Source organism: Cyclopterus lumpus, chromosome 18 (assembly GCF_009769545.1).
Source record: "Cyclopterus lumpus isolate fCycLum1 chromosome 18, fCycLum1.pri, whole genome shotgun sequence".
Lineage (NCBI taxonomy): Eukaryota > Metazoa > Chordata > Actinopteri > Perciformes > Cyclopteridae > Cyclopterus > Cyclopterus lumpus.
Genome location: NC_046983.1, coordinates 16,021,930 through 16,035,542, shown reverse-complemented (window position 1 = coordinate 16,035,542; position 13,613 = coordinate 16,021,930). Strand labels below are relative to the sequence as shown.

The window sequence follows — 13,613 nt, the reverse complement described above, 5'->3', positions numbered from 1 at the left end:
GTCTGTGTGTGTCTGTCTGTGTGTCTGTGTGTGTGTCTGTGTGTGTGTGTCTGTGTGTGTGTGTCTGTGTGTGTGTGTGTGTGTGTCTGTGTGTGTGTGTGTGTCTGTGTGTGTGTGTCTGTGTGTGTGTGTGTGTCTGTGTGTGTGTGTGTGTGTCTGTGTGTGTGTGTGTCTGTGTGTGTCTGTGTGTGTGTGTGTGTCTGTGTGTGTGTGTGTCTGTGTGTGTGTCTGTGTGTGTGTGTGTGTGTGTGTCTGTGTGTGTGTCTGTGTGTGGTGTGTGTGTGTGTGTCTGTGTGTGTGTGTGTGTGTGTCTGTGTGTGTCTGTGTGTGTATCTGTGTGTGTGTGTGTGTGTCTGTGTGTGTGTGTGTGTGTGTGTGTGTGTCTGTGTGTGTGTGTGTGTGTGTGTGTGTGTGTGTGTGTGTGTGTGTGTGTGTGTGTGTGTGTGTGTGTGTGTGTGTGTGTGTGTGTGGGTGGGTGGGTGCAGGTGTTTGTCAGTTGGTGAACAAGATGGAAGAAGCCTCCGGCAGCGTGAAGGCCTTCAACAGGAACGACGAGCAGTTCCTGGAGGCATTCGCCATCTTCTGTGGTCTCGGCATCCAGAACACACAGATGTATGAAACAGTGGAGAGAGCCATGGCCAAGCAAGAGGTCACTCTGGAGGTCAGCATCTGTCTTTCACACTCACACATGCACACGCACACACTAACACGCATGCACACACACACACACGCACGCACTCACACACACACACATGCGCACTCACTCACACACACACACGCCTCAGAAGGCTTTACAATCTGTACACATACGACATCCCTGACCTTTGACCTCACATCGAATCAGGAAAAACCAGATGAACAGAGTTACAGAGTTACATAAACACATTACATGAATATGACAATGTATGAATGGAACTCCAATCCATGAAACAGAAGGAGGTAGAGAGGAGGGGGGGCGGGGCATCAGCAGGGCCAATGGGAGGCCGGCTCACCAGCATCAGACACCTCCAGGTCCAATGGACCCTATGAGACGTGAAGTCACAACGACTCCGGGGAGGATGCAGAGTTAATAAGGTGCAATGGAGAGATGTCAATTCATCCATAAGGAGAGAGAGAAGAGGAGATAGGTGCTCAGTGTATCCTAAAACATCCCCCAGCAGCCTATAAGCCTATAGCAGCATATCAAGGGGCTGGACCAGGGCAAACCTGATTCAGCCCTAACTATAAGCACTATTAAAGAGGAAAGTCTTAAGTCTATTCTTGAATGAGGTGACTGTGTCTGCCTCCCGGACTGAAAGTGGAAGCTGGTTCCATAAAAGAGGAGCTTGATAACTGAAGGCTCTGGCTCCCATCCTACTTTTTAGGACTCTAGGAACCACAAGTAGCCCCGCATTTAGTGAGCGCAGCTCTCTAGTGGGGCAATATGGTACTACAAGCTCCTTAAGATATGATGATGCATCACCAATCAAGGCTTTGTAGGTGAGGAGAAGAATTTTAAATGTGATTCTTGATTTTACAAGGAGCCAGTGCAGAGCACCTAATACAGGAGTCATGTGATCTCTTGTCTTAGTTTTTGTGAGTACACGAGCTGCAGCATTCTGGATCAACTGGAGGGATTTAAGAGACTTATTAGAGCAGCCTGATAATAAGGAGTTGCAGTAATCTAGTCTGGAAGTAACAAACGCGTGAACCAGCTTTTCTGCATCTTTTTGAGACAAGATGTGCCTGATTTTTGAAATGTTACGTAGATGAAAAAATGCAGTCCTTGAGATTTGCTTAACGTGGGAGTTAAAGGACAAGTCTCGGTCAAAGATAACTAGAGATTCTTTACAGTGGTGTTGGATGCCAGGGCAATGTCATCTACAGAAACCACATCACCAGATAATTGATCTCTGAGGTGTTCAGGGCCAGTAAAATAACTTTTGTCTGAGTTTAACATCAGGAAGTTGTAGGTCATCCATGTTTTTAGGTCTTCAAGACATGCTTGAAGTTTAGTGAGCTGGTTGGTCTCCTCTGGTTTGACCGATAGATATTGTTTCTTCACTTTTCTTTTGGTCCGGCAACTCTCGCCCTGCCATGCAGCGTTTGATCATGTTCTTGGGTTAGGGTTAGGGCACCAATGCTTGACAAGTCAACATATTTGCAGTGAAGATCTATTCAGCTTTATTTTCTATCTATCCATCCATCTCTTTAATGTCACTTTCTGGTGCTAAGTTGCAGTAGCAGCGGGCTAAGCAAGGTAGTCCAGGCAACATGCTGTAGCTACTCCTGAGGATCCCGAGCCATTCCCAGGCCACATGAGATATAAAATCCCTCCAGCGTGTTCGGGGTGTACCCGGGGACTCTTATCTGATGCATCCTGATCGGGTGCACCAACCACATCTCCTTTCAATGCAAAGGTACATGGGCTCTCTCCAAGCCTGACGCCTGAGCTTCTCACCGTATCTTGAAGGCTGAGCCCTACAGAAGGAACTCATTTTGGCACCTTGCATGTACACTCTCATCTCATCTCACTCCCCAAAGCTCATTACACAGGGGAGGCTTGTACTGTAGACTCGAAGGTCTTACGGCAACAGATGTGATCACAAAGTAGAGCATCAATCTTTCGCCGAGGGTGGTCTGGTCCCACTTATGAATCGCCCAATGCTCAACACGGTGTTTGTTCTGGCCAATGAATGACTAGCACATACATGACATAGGGCCACTCAGCATCATTCCTCCAGGGTTCTCCATCGTTGCCCATGTAAGCGTTTAAGTCTCCCAGCAGAACTATAGACAGTAGTTTGGTCAGGACGCCCCCAGAGACTCCAAGAAGGCACAACTGGATAGAGGAATTTGGGTTTTTTCACCAAACATCTCTCCCTGTCTCCCGTGCATATTTAAGACCTATTTTCAATGAATGTTTGTCAAATCAAATCATCCCGAAGCCCTGATATGAAACGAAAAGAACTTGATATGACACAAAGTCTTCTTTGTGTGTGTTCCAGGTCTTATCGTATCACGCCTCCGCCGCAGAGGAAGAATCGCGGGAACTCCAGGTAACCGCGGTAAATTAAAATTTATTAATTTAACCATATACACTTATGTGCCCACATGAACCCTAGATCACACTCCTTTATTGGTTTTGACATAAACAGACACACAGGGTCAATATGGCCGCTTTCTTCACAGCACTAAATGCATTGAATTAGCATGTCATGACCTTGAACACTGGACTGACTGACATGGGGTATCCATTTTTGGTATTCAGGTACACATAATAATTTTGCAAATAATTAAAATAATTATGGATATAAAAGTTAACTCACAGAAAACAAATATACCACAAAAGAAATGAAAGTATCAATTTTATTTTAGAAAATGTGACATGTTTTAGATTATTTTTTAATTTTTAATCAGAAAACACATCGTTTTAGAAATGACCAACACCAACACGTTTTCTGTGCTTGTTGTTTTCTCAAATGCACTTCCTCCTCCACAGCTCATGTACATTTCTCAAAGTATATGTTCTACTGTTACATACAATAATAGGTATGAGCCCTATGAGCAGTGGCAGCATGCGGATCACATGACACAGGTCACATCTTTATTTTATGGTTGCAAGATGCAAAGAGAGAGCAGATTGTATCTTGTATTTTATTACCGAACTGTTGTGTATTGGCAGCTATTGGTTGTAGTTTATTACTACTGCACCTTTTCCTCTAGGACACTCAGCCTGTACATTGTGGCAGAGGGACAGACAATGGGGGCATTTACATTTGAATGTATCATTGTGCATTGTCCCTCTCAAACAAATAAACTTGAATGGATTGTGTTGTATTGTGTGTCTGGTTGTGTTGTATTGTGTGTCTGGTTAAGAGGCAGGTTGTGTTGTATTGTGTGTCTGGTTAAGAGGCAGGTTGTGTTGTATTGTGTGTCTGGTTGTGTTGTATTGTGTGTCTGGTTAAGAGGCAGGTTGTGTTGTATTGTGTGTCTGGTTAAGAGGCAGGTTGTGTTGTATTGTGTGTCTGGTTAAGAGGCAGGTTGTCGGTGTTCTTTTGTTTTGCTCTTTCAATGCAGAACAAATTCAACACTGTGTAGTTATTTCAGATGAATATACAACATAATCACAGTGAAGAGTTGGTAATATGCAGAGAGCCAGAGTAACACAGTCTTTGTAGCCAAAGAGAAGTGGTCAATCATTTTAGATTTGATCTTTGCATCGCCATGTTTCAACGCATCATTTAATTGTCCCTCAGACACCATCACAGGGTCGTGACCTCCACAGTGCAGACTGCTCAGCAGCCGTTTCATCCATCCCATCCAGCCTGGCCAAACCACCCTTACTTCCTGCTTTTAAGAGAGCCACAACCTGTTTTATATGAAGAATGTAGCATTCTAATACTGCTCAGGTTCTTCACTAAACTGTCACTTCTGGTTCTCGCTATCTCTTTTCAAATTAACCCTCTAAACAAGACTGTCTCTCTGAATGTCCCATTAACTGTTTTATTGAATATCTAGCACATCTCTTACTGTAGATGCATGATAATATATCAGAACATGTGCTACACTGTGGGGGAATGATCATATATGATATTATCAGTCTACAAGCAGTAAGGGACCCTTACATATTAAATATCATATCCCTGCAGCCAGACAGACTTGTGTTTTTTTAATTAGCTCACTTGTGACAGCACACCGAGGCAGCGTTTCAAACAGGAACCAATCAGTGCAGCCCAGCTCTCACACCAGTCCCCGTCTCAACCATGACAGCACATCATCAACACATCATCAGCACCTGTAGAGGCTCGGGGGGGCCTCCTCTCCGGGGGAACCAACAGCACGGCCTGATTAAGTGGCCCCCCCGGGGCCAGCCAGAGACAGGATGTGATACTCGGTATCTAGGACACAGAAGAGACTGCTGCATATGTATGTGTCATCCTCGTAGGTATCAGAGAGCTGCTACTGTGTCTGCAGCCACAATGTTAGGACAGTCTTGTCATAGCTAATTAAATAGGAATTCAATTGACAATCTGGAAATTGATTACCATAATGAAGTCAAACTAAATAATGCAGATGACACACATTCATATTCATGCCTGTCCACCATTGAATCCTTACCTGTATTTGCGTGTGCGTCTCTTTGAAGGTGTCCACGGTGCCGTCAGCCCAGTCGTTGCGTCTTCTGGACTTCAGTTTCAGTGACTTTGACTTGTCCGACACGGAAACCACGCAGGCCACTATTCGGATGTTTGTCGACCTCAACCTGGTCCAAAACTTCCAGATGAAGTACACGGTAAGAACTGACCTGGGGTGTTATTAAAGTACATTATATGTAAGTATATGCTTGAGATTGCCTCAGCACGACATCTGGACACATCCTGGATATTCTTGGTCACCACAGGATGAACCTCATGGTTTACGTTTTCACATGGATACTAGAAATACTAAAGACATTTCCTGAACACAGTCATTTTCTTAGAGGATTAAGTGTTTTCATATCATAACACATCATGTGATATTGGGCTACATCAAATAAACTGAATTTAATTGAATAACAGTTCCTCCAGCAACATCCTCACAACCAAATGGAAACGATGTAAGACTGTGTGTGTGTGTGTGTGTGTGTGTGTGTGTGTGTGTGTGTGTGTGTGTGTGTGTGTGTGTGTGTGTCGTGTGTGTGTGTGTGGTGTGTGTATGTGTGGTGTGTGTGTGTACATGCATACGTGTGTGTGGTGTGTGTGATTGTGTGTGTGTGTGCGTTTCGAAGGCGGCACAGGTCCTGGTCCAGGTTCTGGTCCAGGTTCTGGTCCAGGTTCTGGTCCAGGTTCTGGTCGAGGTTCTGGTCCAGGTTCTGGTCATCTCACGGCTAGACTACTGTAACTCCTCCTTCAGGTCTACCTGCTAATGCCATTCGACCTCTACAGCTGATCCAGAATGCAGCTGCTCGACTTCAACCTCCTAAATTTAATTACAATCCTCTGCTCCTCCGTGACCTTCACTGGTTACCGGGATATGGTCTAACCTCACACCCAGGACATGGTCTAACCTCACACCCAGGACATGGTCTAACCTCACACCCAGGACATGGTCTAACCTCACACCCAGGACATGGTCTAACCTCACATCCAGGACATGGTCTAACCTCACACCCAGGACATGGTCTAACCGTACACCCAGGACATGGTCTAACCTCACACCCAGGACATGGTCTAACCGTACACCCAGGACATGGTCTAACCTCACACCCAGGACATGGTCTAACTTCACACCCAGGACATGGTCTAACCTCACATTCAGGACATGGTCTAACCTCACACCCAGGACATAGTCTAACCTCACACCCAGGACATGGTCTAACCTCACACCCAGGACATGGTCTAACCGTACACCCAGGACATGGTCGAACCGTACACCCAGGGCATGGTCTAACCTCACACCCAGGACATGGTCTAACCGTACACCCAGGACATGGTCTAACCTCACACCCAGGACATGGTCTAACCTCACACCCAGGACATGGTCTAACTTCACACCCAGGGCATGGTCTAACCTCACACCCAGGACATGGTCTAACCTCACATCCAGGACATGGTCTAACCTCACATCCAGGACATGGTCAAACCTCACACCCAGGACATGGTCTAACCTCACACCCAGGACATGGTCTAACCTCACATCCAGGACATGGTCTAACCTCACACCCAGGACATGGTCTAACCTCACACCCAGGACATGGTCTAACCTCACACCCAGGACATGGTCTAACCTCACACCCAGGACATGGTCTAACCTCACACCCAGGACATGGTCTAACCGTACACCCAGGACATGGTCTAACCTTACACCCAGGACATGGTCTAACCTCACACCCAGGACATGGTCTAACCTCACACCCAGGACATGGTCTAACCTCACATCCAGGACATGGTCTAACCTCACACCCAGGACATGGTCTAACCTCACACCCTGGACATGGTCATTGTCTACCCTCACACCCAGGACATGGTCTAACCGTACACCCAGGACATGGTCTAACCTTACACCCAGGACATGGTCTAACTTCACACCCAGGACATGGTCTAACCTCACACCCAGGACATGGTCTAACTTCACACCCAGGACATGGTCTAACCTCACACCCAGGACATGGTCTAACCGTACACCCAGGACATGGTCTAACCTCACACCCAGGACATGGTCTAACCTCACACCCAGGACATGGTCTAACCGTACACCCAGGACATGGTCTAACCTCACACCCAGGACATGGTCTAACTTCACACCCAGGACATGGTCTAACCTCACACCCAGGACATGGTCTAACTTCACACCCAGGACATGGTCTAACCTCACACCCAGGACATGGTCTAACTTCACACCCAGAACATGGTCTAACTTCACACCCAGGACATGGTCTAACCTCACACCCAGAACATGGTCTAACTTCACACCCAGGACATGGTCTAACCTCACACCCAGGACATGGTCTAACCTTACACCCGGGACATGGTCTAACCTCACACCCGGGACATGGTCTAACCTCACACACGGCACATGGTCTAACCTCACATCCGGGGCATGGTCTAACCTCACACCCGGGACATGGTCTAACCTCACACCCAGGACATGGTCTAACCTCATACCCGGGACATGGTCTAACCTCACACCCAGGACATAGTCTAACCTCACATCCGGGACATGGTCTAACCTCACACCCAGGACATGGTCTAACCTCACATTCAGGACATGGTCTAACCTCACACCCAGGACATGGTCTAACCTCACACCCAGGACATGGTCTAACCTCACACCCAGGACATGGTCTAACCGTACACCCAGGACATGGTCTAACCGTACACCCAGGACATGGTCTAACCTCACACCCAGGGCATGGTCTAACCTCACACCAGTACATGGTCTAACCTCACACCCAGGACATGGTCTAACCGTACACCCAGGACATGGTCTAACTTCACACCCAGGGCATGGTCTAACCTCACACCCAGGACATGGTCTAACTTCACACCCAGGGCATGGTCTAACCTCACACCCAGGACATGGTCTAACCTCACATCCAGGACATGGTCTAACCTCACATCCAGGACATGGTCAAACCTCACACCCAGGACATGGTCTAACCTCACACCCAGGACATGGTCTAACCTCACACCCAGGACATGGTCTAACCTCACACCCAGGACATGGTCTAACCTCACACCCAGGACATGGTCTAACCTCACACCCAGGACATGGTCTAACCTCACACCCTGGACATGGTCATTGTCTACCCTCACACCCAGGACATGGTCTAACCTTACACCCAGGACATGGTCTAACTTCACACCCAGGACATGGTCTAACCTCACACCCAGGACATGGTCTAACCTCACACCCAGGACATGGTCTAACTTCACACCCAGGACATGGTCTAACCTCACACCCAGGACATGGTCTAACCGTACACCCAGGACATGGTCTAACCTCACACCCAGGACATGGTCTAACCTCACACCCAGGACATGGTCTAACCGTACACCCAGGACATGGTCTAACCTCACACCCAGAACATGGTCTAACTTCACACCCAGGACATGGTCTAACCTCACACCCAGGACATGGTCTAACCTTACACCCGGGACATGGTCTAACCTCACACCCAGGACATGGTCTAACTTCACACCCAGGACATGGTCTAACTTCACACCCAGGACATGGTCTAACTTCACACCCAGAACATGGTCTAACTTCACACCCAGGACATGGTCTAACCTCACACCCAGAACATGGTCTAACTTCACACCCAGGACATGGTCTAACCTCACACCCAGGACATGGTCTAACCTTACACCCGGGACATGGTCTAACCTCACACCCGGGACATGGTCTAACCTCACACCCGGGACATGGTCTAACCTCACATCCGGGGCATGGTCTAACCTCACACCCGGGACATGGTCTAACCTCACACCCAGGACATGGTCTAACCTCATACCCGGGACATGGTCTAACCTCACACCCAGGACATAGTCTAACCTCACATCCGGGACATGGTCTAACCTCACACCCAGGACATGGTCTAACCTCACATTCAGGACATGGTCTAACCTCACACCCAGGACATGGTCTAACCTCACACCCAGGACATGGTCTAACCTCACACCCAGGACATGGTCTAACCGTACACCCAGGACATGGTCTAACCGTACACCCAGGACATGGTCTAACCTCACACCCAGGGCATGGTCTAACCTCACACCAGGACATGGTCTAACCTCACACCCAGGACATGGTCTAACCGTACACCCAGGACATGGTCTAACTTCACACCCAGGGCATGGTCTAACCTCACACCCAGGACATGGTCTAACCTCACATCCAGGACATGGTCTAACCTCACATCCAGGACATGGTCAAACCTCACACCCAGGACATGGTCTAACCTCACATCCAGGACATGGTCAAACCTCACACCCAGGACATGGTCTAACCTCACATCCAGGACATGGTCTATCCTCACACCCAGGACATGGTCTAACCTCACATCCAGGACATGGTCTAACCTCACATCCAGGACATGGTCAAACCTCACACCCAGGCCATGGTCTAACCTCACATCCAGGGCATGGTCTAACCTCACATCCAGGACATGGTCTAACCTCACATCCAGGACATGGTCTAACCTCACACCCAGGACATGGTCTAACCGTACACCCAGGACATGGTCTAACTTCACACCCAGGACATGGTCTAACCTCACATCCAGGACATGGTCTAACCTCACACCCAGGACATGGTCTAACCTCACACCCAGGACATGGTCTAACCTCACACCCAGGACATGGTCTAACCTTACACCCAGGACATGGTCTAACTTCACACCCAGGACATGGTCTAACTTCACACCCAGGACATGGTCTAACCTCACATCCAGGACATGGTCTAACCTTACACCCAGGACATGGTCTAACCTCACACCCAGGACATGGTCTAACCGTACACCCAGGACATGGTCTAACCTCACACCCAGGACATGGTCTAACCTCACACCCAGGACATGGTCTAACCTTACACCCAGGACATGGTCTAACCGTACACCCAGGACATGGTCTAACCTCACACCCAGGACATGGTCTAACCTCACACCCAGGACATGGTCTAACCTTACACCCAGGACATGGTCTAACCTCACACCCAGGACATGGTCTAACCTCACATCCAGGACATGGTCTAACCCTACACCCAGGACATGGTCTAACCTCACACCCAGGACATGGTCTAACCTCACACCCCAGCTCGTTCACTTCGCTCGGCTTCGGCCAATCGGCTTGTAGCTCCTTCACTTCGAGCTAAACACTCAAAGTCACGACTGTTTGCTGTGCTGGCTCCTCATTGGTGGAACGAGCTCCCCATTGACATCAGGACAGGAAGTCTCTACAAACTAAAAACACATCTTTTTCGACTATACCTTGAATAGGGAAGGTAGAGCCGTAGTAGCACTCTAGTAGCACTTAAATGTCTCTTACTGATAGCACTTTGTAGTTTAACAGTTGTAAGTCACTTTGGATAAAAGCGTCAGTTGTGTATTTTATTTTATTCCACTTTATTTTTGTAATATTCAAATTGTCTGATTTTATTTGCCTCATTTCTGTCGTGAAATATTACAATCCTGGTCATGTAAAGCACTTTGTTTTTAAAAGTACTATATAAATAATGTTTGTCTTATATTAGACCTTTGTTTTATATATGTATACATATCTACATCTATTTCTTTATATTTTGATTTCATTTTCTGATCGACTGATGTATATTGATATTCATACAAACTCAACACGTCACGTGTTTAATGCTGACATTATGATATGAGTTTGAGAGCACATCCAAGGGTTGAAATGCATCTCTTCGTGCTCCCCCTGCAGAGCTTGTGCCAGTGGGTCCTGAGTGTGAAGAAGAACTACAGGAAGAACGTGGCGTATCACAACTGGAGACACGCCTTCAACACGGCCCAGAGCATGTTCACCCTCCTCAAGTCAGGACGCCTGCAGGTCAGTGCAGCCAATCACTGACGAGGATGAGATGATTTGTGAAATTGACTGTTGCTAAACATTTTGGACATCCAAGAATTAATAGTTGAATTCCCAATCTGGTTGGACAATCAAACCCAAAATGATGAAGAAGAAAAAGAAAACATGGCTGTTGTGAATGAAGAGGACTGAAGTCTCATATCTCAAATGCGCGAGACTCCGTTCTGTGTCTCCTGTTAAATTATACAACATATTATTATTACTTCCTTACTTTTCTAACACATTTAATGCTCTAGAGTTCTTCATCATAAAGGATGATCACTGTAAAGGAAATGGAGTTTAGTTTAGGTTTCCTCTGTGTGCTCATAATGCACATGTTGTAAAGTAAAGACTAAAGAAAGCACAGCTTGGATGAGTTGGCAGCACGCCATCCAGTTCACAAACATGCCCCCAAAGATATGGCCTGGTAGCAGCTGAGCAATGTGTACCACTTTGTCTTCATTAGCGAATACATAACTTAAGTTACTTTGTGTCAATTTGATTAAACACAACTTTGATATACTCCACATTAGCACAATATATATACAATAATAACGCTATTCCTTATTAATAGTATACTAGTCAGATTACCATGACTAGTTGACTTTGGGCCAGGTGATAATCCAGGCTTCCCGGTTCTGCATGAGGCAGTGTGTAGTAAATGAAGGAATATTTCACCCCCAAAATGAATGAAAATCTGTATATGTGTTTGAACCGGGTCTCTGTGGCAACGGGGTGCTACGATAAGAGAGATAAATCAAGTCTTTGCCGGTTGTCATTCATGGTGTAGTCATATTAACTGGCTCAGAATGTAGGGATTTAAAAGTCTTCAGTGTGTTTTGGAAAATGTTTGACATTAATGTTAAACTTACATGATTTGTTGTTAATAGATTAAATTAAACAGCACCTATTTGACCGACAGTCAACATTCTATTCTTCTCTTAAAGCATCAGCAATAAAACAAGTTGGAACACTCTGACTATTATTGGTTTCTTTGACACAAAAACATGCAAAATGCAATAATTTCTGCATTGTGCGGCGACTGTGGGTCAGTGGTTAGCAGGTTTGTCTTTCAATCAGGGGGTTGGCAGTTCAATCCCCGCCCTAGTCCATGTGTCCTTGAGCAAGACACTTAACCCTACATTGCTCCCCGTAGCTGTGCCTACGGTGTATAATGTAACATGTAAAGTGTCTTTGAGTATCTTAAAAAGCGCTATATAAATTAAATGTATTATTATTCAATATTGGCAACTGTCAGCAGCTGCGGTCTGGATGTATCAGCATTGACAATGCTGGAGCCATGTTTCAGCTGTTACTGGTGTACACAGCTTGTGTTTGGTTTAATTGTGCCAACAGATTGTTATATGATAAGCAGCTGTTGGTGTGTGTTGTTCTGCTACTTCATCCACTCCTCCGTCTCCTGACAGAATAACCTGAGCGACCTGGAGGTCTTGGCTCTGATGATTGCAACTCTCAGCCACGATCTGGATCACAGAGGAGTCAACAACTCCTACATACAGAGGTACAGTAGGAGGGCATGAGTCATATACGTATGAATGTATGTTCATGTGTGGCAGCACACAATCCACTCTGTGTGTTTCTTCTTGTGTGTGTGTGTCCAGGAGCGACCACCCACTGGCCCAGCTCTACTGCCACTCCACCATGGAGCATCATCACTTCGACCAGTGCCTCATGATCCTCAACAGCTCTGTAGGTGCACTCATCACTCACTCATCACTCACTCATCACTCACTCACTCATCACTCACTCATCACTCACTCATCACTCACTCATCACTCACTCATCACTCACTCACTCATCACTCACTCATCACTCACTCACTCATCACTCACTCACTCATCACTCACTCATCACTCACTCACTCATCACTCACTCATCACTCACTCACTCATCACTCACTCACTCATCACTCACTCACCACTCACTCATCACTCACTCACTCATCACTCACTCATCACTCACTCATCACTCACTCACTCACTCATCACTCACTCACTCACTCATCACTCACTCACTCATCACTCACTCACTCATCACTCACTCACTCATCACTCACTCACTCATCACTCACTCATCACTCACTCATCACTCACTCACTCATCACTCACTCATCACTCACTCACCACTCACTCATCACTCACTCACTCATCACTCACTCATCACTCACTCATCACTCACTCACTCATCACTCACTCACTCACTCATCACTCACTCACTCATCACTCACTCATCACTCACTCACTCACTCATCACTCACTCACTCATCACTCACTCATCACTCACTCACTCATCACTCACTCACTCATCACTCACTCATCACTCACTCACTCATCACTCACTCATCACTCACTCACTCATCACTCACTCACTCACTCACTCACTCACTCATCACTCATCACTCACTCATCACTCACTCACTCACTCATCACTCACTCACTCATCACTCACTCATCACTCACTCACTCATCACTCACTCACTCATCACTCACTCACTCATCACTCACTCACTCATCACTCACTCACTCATCACTCACTCATCACTCACTCATC

General features: G+C 46.7%; 1 protein-coding gene across 3 annotated transcripts in view; it reads left to right on the top strand.

The window, feature by feature from the left end:
* Positions 1 to 13,613, top strand: part of pde5ab (phosphodiesterase 5A, cGMP-specific, b) — a 68,067-nt gene that overhangs the window by 40,306 nt on the left and 14,148 nt on the right. For 2 of the 3 annotated variants that reach the window (XM_034557853.1, XM_034557851.1), the window contains exons 11-16: positions 486 to 661; positions 2,988 to 3,047; positions 5,129 to 5,275; positions 10,899 to 11,024; positions 12,470 to 12,564; positions 12,665 to 12,752. In XM_034557853.1, coding sequence (XP_034413744.1) covers positions 486 to 661; positions 2,988 to 3,047; positions 5,129 to 5,275; positions 10,899 to 11,024; positions 12,470 to 12,564; positions 12,665 to 12,752 — 692 coding nt within the window. The remainder of the gene's footprint in view (positions 1 to 485; positions 662 to 2,987; positions 3,048 to 5,128; positions 5,276 to 10,898; positions 11,025 to 12,469; positions 12,565 to 12,664; positions 12,753 to 13,613) is intronic. The other variant, XM_034557852.1, reaches the window with a different exon arrangement.